We start from the raw sequence: 9,392 nt of genomic DNA on the forward strand, positions 1-9,392 counted from the left end.
CATTTAAAGCCTGATACATAAACATCCGACACAAAAATATGTCATCACCGCAAATTTATATAATTCAGTGGAAGCCAAATTTTAATTAATTACGAATTTTGATTTTCCCTCTTGCTGTTCTTTTGCTGATTTGACATCAGAATGCTGCCAATATGTCAGTAGGTCGTAAATTCTTTCTTAGGTTGTAACACAAATTTGGCTGATGCCGACAAAATTACAGCCGCCGCTCTTAGCTCCAACCAAACAGCTCATATTTTTACATTCTCACCCCTCAGTCACACACACACACACCTGCGTTTGCGAAGGCGCCTGTTCTCGTTCTTGAGGCGGTGCAGCCTCTTGGCAAAGAACACGATGATCATGAAAAGCAGGAGGAGCACGAAGGAGGCCACGCCCACCACCACGCACAACACCTGGAACTCGGTGACCGCCCAATCGCAGCGCGTGCCTTTGTTCCAGATGTAGTCCTGCACGTTGCACCTGGATACAAAGGAAAAAGCGAAGAAGAGAGGAAGAAACATAAAGAGACTGAGTTCCCCTTTGATTTTACATGAACACTTTTAGCTTGTGCTCGGCTTTCCTTCTCTTCTGACTCGTGTAGAAAAACAGCCAAGAGGTTTATCGTGAGTGTTTGCCCATTGCACCAGAGTATTTACCATATTTATTGCGACAACATCTAAGACAGAGCAAAGAGTGTAAAATGGTACTCGGGGCTGATGACATGGTGTCCTGAAGTCAGTCCAGCAAAGCGGGGATTGGGCCTGCAGCCTAGCTCTTAATGAGATCAAAGGATCAGATCACGTGCATGTAAGTGTGTGTGTGTGTGTGTGTGCGCATCCATGTTCTTGCTATTTCCGTGAAATTGCGTGCAAGTGTTTGAATGCTGCTTGAACATATCTAAAAGTGTGTGTGTGTGTGCGTACATATGTGCGTGTGGTATTGCTCAGCAGGTATGACGAGCTGAGCAACAGTTTACTTCCAGGCTTACAGTGAGGCTGCAGGACAGGACAGATGGTGCTACGGAGGCGTGCACGAGCGCGTTTCTCAGTAAAAACGCGTGTGCACGTGAGCGGCCTGTGTTTGTCTTTAATGCGTCCCTCCCTGACCTGACTGTATTGTCTTCCTCGTACTTTCTATGTGTGTGTGTGTGTGTGTGTGCATCAGCTGTCAGCAGCCTACCAGGGCACACACACACCCTTTACCCCCTGCCTCCAAAACTGAGCTAATCCTTCTGCGACCCTGCTGCGATCTTGACGAACCCTCATGACACATAAAGCCAGCCTTCTGTCTTTGTGCTCCAGTGTGTTTTCAGCGTGCGTCTGAAGTGTCCTAAATCTTTCCTTTTGTGACTGCAGAACTGAAACGTTGGAAATGATTCTGAAAGGATGAGTTTTAAAACCTAAATAACCCACCACTCTTCACATACTGCACTCTGAAAAGTAATTCAAGGGACTTATTTCTACCATATAACTAAATGCATGGCTGCCAGAGTAAAAAAAATTACTGATTTGCACGAACCTTTGAAAAGAAAAACTTATTTTTAATGGGCTGGATTCACATGTGACTGTTGGTAATTGCATCTACTTCCTATTTTGTGTATTTTAAACTTCTCTGTTAGCCGATTTAAAGCTGAAGTCCAGTTGATGTAACTGAATGAAATTGGCTTGAGAACTTCATTTTTCTCCACCTTGAGTCAAGATTTCAAGTCCTCTAACATGCCTGAACAGTTTTGGAACACCCTACAATCCCACACAGTGCAGTTCATCTGTATATTTAAAGTGTTTGCATGTTTCTCACCTGCAGAAGGCTCCGATGCCCGCCACCACGGTGCACACCCCTCCATTGAAGCAGAAGTTGGGTTCAACGTCACACTGAGACACACACACCCCAGGTCCGGACTGCACAAAGCCCAGCCTGCAGCCACCTTCCCCGAAGGCCCCACCTAAGCCTAACCCATCGTCCTTGTCTGGCCCTGGCATGGGAGGAGCTGGTAAAGATGGACCACTGTTCATGTTGGGCCTCACGTTGTCGGGAACAGCAGGAGAGCCAGCCAGGAGTGGGTTCTCATCCTCCATGTCGGCTGGAGGCGAAGGGGTGGGCTCGGGTTCTGGGGTGCTATCTAACGCCGAGAGGTCATCGTCGGGGGACAGGTAGTCATAAAAATCAGAAAGCGTCCATGCAGTGGGGTCCCCTGCTTTCTGCTTCTGGGGTTTTGGGACTTTGGCCCAATCCAGAGCGACGTCAGAGGGAACGATATCTGGCGCGGGACTGTGAAACTCCACGGTGATGACGTCGTCGGATGAGGGCTGGTCTGGACCCGCCCCCCCGGCAGTGAGCTCCTCCCCCGCAGGTGGGTCTTCCTCCACGAAATCTAGGTGGACGTGTTTGTGGGAATGGTGGCGTTTGGTGGAGCTGAGCGGGAGTTTGGCATCGAGCCCGAGCCCCGCTCCGATCAGGTGTTCTCTTTCTGCAGAGTCATCGCTGAGCACCATCCTGGCGTTCAAGGCCTCCTTGTGGACGGATGACCTGTTGCGGTGATGGAGGCGCACGGGCAGTAAATACTTCCCTGTCGATCAGACACAGAAAGGTTATGGGGTTGTCCGAAATAATGTACATTTGAAGAGACACATTAAACAAACACTTGTCAGAATTGTTGCAGCAAAGACCAACTTTCGATCCCTATCATTGAAAAATCTCCGAAAACAACATCTGCAGCTCAAGCCCAAGATCAGACCATTCTGATAACATCATGATGTATTTGTCTCACATGAGACAATGGAGACATTATACAGCTGTTTTAAATAGTCGTCTTCAAGACACACATGACTGACTTTGATGTGTTATTCCAATTTATTGACCCTGACATAATTATTATTGTGAACACACAACAATGACGGTAAACTGTGGGAGTTTGACACTTATTTTTTGTGATTTTATCTAAACGTAGATTAAAAAAGATAAACAAATGTTTATATACAAGCATTTAACTCATCCCAAGACTCTGTTTTGGTTGATAGAGATCAAGGCCCGAGGCTGAGGTACAGCATCCTGCAGAAGTGCCTTGAGGTTGTACAAAGACACTTTTCTAGGAGAATATCCTCCAGTGTGAAGTCAGCCACATTTAATAAACATTATGCAATTTAAATTGCAGTATATACACAAATCTGTCCACGAGAGAGCTGGTTTAAGGAAAAAGTGTGGCTCAGCAAAAAAAAAAAAAAAGCCTTGCTCTGGATCACTTTTTAGAGCTAAGTGATTAATTGTTGACGAAACGAGAACAAGAGCAGAAGCTCTTGTCTTGAGCGTGTAATCAGAACGTGGTGATGTGGGATTAGGCACAAGAGTGATGGACTAATGTGCTCTAGTGCCCGAGACTGGGTGAGGATTAGATTAGGATTTAGAGCTATAGGTTAGAGGCTGACTGGTCAGGCACTTCTCTTGTACTTGGCAATCTGCAGAGGAAGATGCGCACACACACACACACACACACACACACACACACACACACACACACAGATCCACAGAGGCAATGTGATGCAGACAGACAGGAATTCTTAGAACCTTCGAACATGCAGCAGGCTGCCAGTTGGCCAGTCGGCACAAACTCAGCCAGACATTGTTGAAGCCCACAGAGCTGCCTTTTAAATTCAAGTGGAGAGCACGGTTTCCAAAAAAAAACTTGTAAGGGAAGAATGTGGGGACATTGCTTCTATGAAAATAAGTGAAATGATGGAGTTGGAGTTAGAAGCTGATGCTGCTGTTAGAAGAAGTGGAATAAGTTTATGTTAACAATGTGATCCAACATTTTGGGAAATAATTCTTATTTGCTTTCTTGCCAAAAGTTATAGAGTAATTTTATTTTATTTTTTTAACTCCTTAGCTTAGGTTTAAACTTGGACATGGGGTGAAACAGTTAGCCTGACCACAGTTAGCCTGACTCTGTCCGAAGCTGATAAAATCTCCCATCCAGCAACTTTAAAGTGAACTGACTAAGAGCTTGTGTTACATTATGCAAAGGTTCTTAACAGAGGAAGATATTTTAAAGAAATATTCAGGCACATAACCCCTATAAAACCCCAACAAATAGTTTCTACGTGTACCTTTTAGTACATGTTAAAGAACAAAGACAAAACATGTTAATTTGTGAACTTCAGTAGTACTGGAAGTTACCAATGGCAACACAGTCTCACACTAAAATGTGTATTAGCTCCGACAGTCCAAAGCAACAGAACACATTTGTTTCACAGTAGTGGCTGTAAACCTGCAGGATGACTACCTTTTTCTGGTTTCTCTTTTCTGTCAGCCTGTGTCATTGTCACACAGCTCTAGAGTTTCTTTTTCACGTAAAAGGAGCAACAAAGTTAGTATTTTGGATTTTTGGTGGCATTAACTACAGGACTTTCACACAAAGCTTTAAATCTTGTGTGGTGTGGTTCTATTTTTGTATTATTTTCACACTTTCAAATCGCTATTTGCTTTTGATTATGCTGGAAACATACTTGGTTAAGTTTAAGTTTGATTTAGGGCTGAGATTACAGTTTGAGTAAAACACTACAAAGCTCCAGGTGTTATGTAAGTAGTTTGCAATTTTCCTACTTTTTGTGTGGAAAAAAATGCATCGTGGACGCACATTTTGGCGTGAGTCTGGACACTTAACAGAACCAGCCTGGCGGTTTCCACTTTTCGTTGCTGACCGGAGCTAACAGCTGCTGGCTTTACCTCCACATTTAACACACAGACATGACAGTGCAATCTTTGTGGAGTTAATTTCCCAAAATGTAGGACTGTATTTGTCCAAAGAAAGAAAGAAAGAGAGACCCTACTGTTGCACAGCTTCTGGGAATATTTTTCTTGCACTGGTGCTAATGTTCCCACAGTTGACAGTATTTTAAGAAGCCACTTCGTCACCCTTTTCCACTGGCCTGGTACGTCTGCAACAAACGGCCAAACTCATCCAGATTCTTGGCTGGACGGCCTCTCTCCCACTGCCACCCTGAAATCACTGTGTCCAATGAGATCACTGCTTTCAATGTCTGGCACTTCATTCAGAGCTAATACAAAAACCATCTGAACGTGCCTCGAGTCACGAAGACTGGCGGCGGCTGAGGAACCATGAGATTCACCTCACACACACACTCGGCGCGGTTGCCATGGTGAGATGTAAAGAGGTGCCATGTTGAAAGGAGGAACGGAGCGAGGGAGTTGCGGTGGAAACAGAGAATCCACTGTTGGTGCTCTCTCCCTCTCTTGTTTTTCAATCAATCAGCCAGCCAGTCACTAAGTGTTATATGCCAACTGCATCTCTGGGAAATCTGAGGTGGAATGAACTCGACCGGTTTCGCAGTTTGTGAAGGAGACATGCTCCGCCGATTTAAACTGATTACAACAGATTCAGTTTTCATTTAAAGGGTCAATCTGCCAATTTGTTCTCCGCCGAGACTTAGATGTTGCATCCTGTTAGCAGCTGGCGGCCTTTATGGCGATTACCAGAGCAAAAGGGAACATGAAGAGATTACAAGGGCGACATGATCAAACTGAATGCGCGAGCCCCCGCTTAGCAATTTGATTTCCGCCTTTAGGAACGGTGTGATTTGCGACTTTAACTGCCGCTCGGCTCTTAACCTCTGGCATCGCAGTGAGCATGTCACCATGGTAACAAGTTTTACCTGAGGTCACTGTGATTGGTTAGAGTGCAGGCTCCCGGCAGCAGCACCGGCAGGACACAGTGGGAGTGGTAGGAGCCCTGCAGTGTTGCTGGATAGAGACCTACTTTGCAACTATGTCCACTCATATAAGCCTCTTCATGGACACGCAACAGCTAGAAAGATGCTGACTACGCCCCACTAGATTCACAGTCAGGTGCAGGTCCACAACATCCAAATCAAGAATTTATTAATAACTAATCCTCAAGAAGCTCTACAATCTAATTGTGTTGCGCAGCTGCTGTGAGTTTTCATTACCTCTGATAGGCCAACCTCCACCCATTAACCTGTGGGGCATTTTGTGATATTTAAACTATAAATAGTAATCCCCCTCCCCGTCTGTGTTTATGCCAGAGAAAGGAAGGGAATCAGGGAGACGCTGATGATCTGATCTATCGTGACATATCATGAGCTTTCTGGGGCTACAGGGCAGATGGACCTCACAGTATGCGCTCACTCAGACGCTGGACGCACCCTCACTCTCACATGGCAGAGCACGCAAGAGTCTGGACTGGATCCATATTGTTTTACATGGACACCAAGGAGGCTCTGTTCCTGTGTGTTTGGGTGTGTGTGGCTTCGTTCAAGTGATTAGTAAATTACCTGATTATTTGAGTGAAAGGGTATTAACAGGCAGCTGATGATTGATTAATGGCTTAAATCAAGTACAGGTGCCACAAATTATTTGGCTCAGAATTGGTAATTGTGGATATTATGGATTACATGTTCCACTGTTAAAAAAATATATATATTACAGCTTTTCCCTATTTGTTTAATTACAGAACATAGCATGCAAAATATCAGAAGTTAAAGTATAAATGAACAAGCTAACCACAAAAAAAATGTGCAAAATTGTAAATAACATCCACATCAAACATCTTAACTTTTTTACAATTAACAATTAACAATTTTTACTGCAATTTAAGCTGCAAAAAAATCCGTTATTTTACAGATACCGTACTATATATATTGAGGATTAAATAATGGTAAATTATTATTTAAGAAAATAAGAGAGTTTACCTTGGAATTTTACAGGTTTTCCCTAATTTGTTAAATTACAGAAAATATGTCCCAAAATTACAGAAAAAAAAACATGTTTAATGTAAATGTATGTATGTATGTTGGTCAATCAGGGAAAAACTGTACATAATGCCAACATCAGCAATCAGTATTTTTGAATGGTCATTTGTTATTTTACAATGTGTGCACATAAAAATTTGCAAAAACTTTTACTGCATTCAAATTAGATAAATATATCTTTTTTTTTCCTTTCTTTCTTTTTTTTTTTTAATGCAATAGTATTTCACTTTTTTAAACATGTTTTTCTGGTTTCATTGCTGCCAGATTTTCATCTTTTTTTTTTTTTTTTTTTACATATATATATATTTACAGTGTATGACAGTAGACAACACAGGCTATCTTTGGGTTTTGCACGGTTGGTTGGACCAAACAAGGCGGTGCACAGATTGCAAACCCCTTTGAGGCCAATTTGACACTTTGAACTGGTCAAGCCAGCTTTTACTGAATTGAAATTGGCATTTTTATGACATTTTATAGACTATAGAATCAATCAATCCATCAGACTATGACATACATATGAAATGAATCAATAGTGTCGATAATTATTCGCAGCACAATCACAGATCTGCTCTGAAAGACAATTAGGTGTTGCTGCATGCGTTCAGTTTGCCTAAAAATGAGGTAATGGCAGCGAGTACTACAGATTCCCCACAAGGCTCCACAGCAGCATCAAAGGAATATTAAGACTATATTTGACTCTATGTGTGCTTTGGTGCTCCTCTTTTTTTTAATATATGTGTTGATCTACTGCACTTTAATAACAGAAAGACAAACACTAGAGGGGAAAAAATACCTCCAGATCTTATATCCTCCCCAGATGGACCAATGACAGGCACCTTCACAGAGCTCCTAATTAACCACATATCCCTCCCCCCCCCCTCCAGAAAAAACCCCCACGTGGTCTGCAGGCTTTAATAAACGAGAGACAGGACGCAGGGCGCATATTAACCGGTCAATATGTCACAGTGTTAACGCCTGGTTACACATTGAGGGCGAGAGATGGGGACAGAAGATGAGGGATGGTGATGGTGATGGTGGTGGTGGTGGATGAGGGGGGGCTTTACAGTGGCAGCGCGTGCCCATGTGAACCCGACCGACCCTGCGCGTGCACGAGCCACCCTGTTGCTGGGCAGTGCTCATTTCAAGATTTTTGCACATTTTCCTCCAGTGTGTGCCCCAATACAGACAGAGGATGGACAGTAGGTAAATAATGAGGATGCAGAGGAGGAGGAGGAGGAGGAGGTGGAGAGGTGGTGGTGATGGTGTGGGGATGGGGAGGGGATGTCCAGTTGTCTCGGGCTTTCCTCCCCCCCTCCTCCTCCCCTAAATGTCTGGAGGAATTCAGTCCTTTCAGCACCATGAATGGGCCTCCTGTAGCCGGGCCACGGTGCACCTAATCCCGCCTTTGTCTTTGATGCGCACCGACGCGACCAGACGCAGCTGCAGAGCCTGAACTGTCAAATGTCTCAGTGGTCATCCACACATTTCTTCCTCAGGAGGATGTAGAGCTTATATTAAGGAAGGCATATTGGAATTAAGTAGCCTAATTACAAGAGGGAGAGCTTTTCTGTCCCCTGTACACCCTGAGTAGATACAGTGGACACAGCCAGTGGTTCAAGTGGCATTAGTGATCAATAGCCCACAGGGAGGCAGAAAATGTGAAACCACACCAATGGACTGGTCTGCACAGCATTTTGATTTGTCTTTTGGATGCAATTATGTTTGTAGCTGCTATTAAAAAAATGAGGACAATGTGGTATTATAAATGCAACACCCAGTGCATTTGTCCAAATTCAGTATCAGTGCACATCAAGTTACCACCAATGAGCTGCAAGATGATGAATTAGTGCACATTAAGCTGCCATCAGTGCACATTTTTTCCCCCAGTTGCATCCCCATGCCGCATTTGCATGTGTCATTTTCCGATGCAGGTGTCATTATTTTTTCTTCTTCTTCTTCATATTCACACACGTGCGCGCCTCCGTGCACACATTAAAACCCATAGCTACACGCACGCTCAGGGTGGGACACCGGCAGCGCAGCGGTCTTACCGTGAGCACACAGCGGGATGAGGACCATGGAGACGGTCAGCAGCACCTGCCAGGTCCCCAAGCGACCGTCACAGCGCGCCATAACGCAGCCTTCTTCAGTGTCCCTCTTCGATGCAAACTCTGATTCCCCCCCTCCACGTTCCTCCTTCGGTGTCACCGGTCAGACCTCGGAGCTGTCACAATTAATCCTCGCGGCGAGATCCTCCAAAGTTCAGATCTTGTCCATTTTCGCCATGTCGCCTTTTTTTTTTTTTTTTTTAAATTTATCCTCGCTTGATCTCCCTGCCTCTGTGTGTGTGAAGCGTTTAGCGGCTCGGGTTCGGTTCCATTGTGCCCTCTCCTCCACACCTTTTACGCGCGTGTCACTTCTGCGCTTTTTTTCTTCTTCTTTTTTTTTTTGGTTGTCCGTCGACGGCACGAGCAGGCGGTACCGGGAGGAGTTGTAGTAGTAAATGCGCGCGACCAGCGGAGGGTCTGCAGACGAGATTTTAATGGTTCGTCTCTGCCTGCCTCCCTGCCTGCATGCATGAGATCTGTTAAGCCTTTTTTTTTTTTTTTT

General features: G+C 44.5%; 1 protein-coding gene across 1 annotated transcript in view; it reads right to left on the reverse strand.

Annotated features, from left to right (window-relative positions):
- cspg5b (chondroitin sulfate proteoglycan 5b) overlaps positions 1–8,915 on the reverse strand; it is a 13,589-nt gene extending 4,674 nt beyond the window's left edge. The window contains exons 1-3 of the mRNA XM_008300847.1: positions 8,834–8,915; positions 1,798–2,566; positions 292–480 (exon numbers count right to left, since the gene is read on the reverse strand). Of these exons, the coding sequence (XP_008299069.1) occupies positions 292–480; positions 1,798–2,566; positions 8,834–8,915 (1,040 nt within the window). The remainder of the gene's footprint in view (positions 1–291; positions 481–1,797; positions 2,567–8,833) is intronic.
- Between the last annotated feature and the right edge of the window lie 477 nt (positions 8,916–9,392).

This window comes from Stegastes partitus, unplaced genomic scaffold (assembly GCF_000690725.1).
Source record: "Stegastes partitus isolate 25-593 unplaced genomic scaffold, Stegastes_partitus-1.0.2 Scaffold1597, whole genome shotgun sequence".
NCBI classification, from domain to species: domain Eukaryota; kingdom Metazoa; phylum Chordata; class Actinopteri; family Pomacentridae; genus Stegastes; species Stegastes partitus.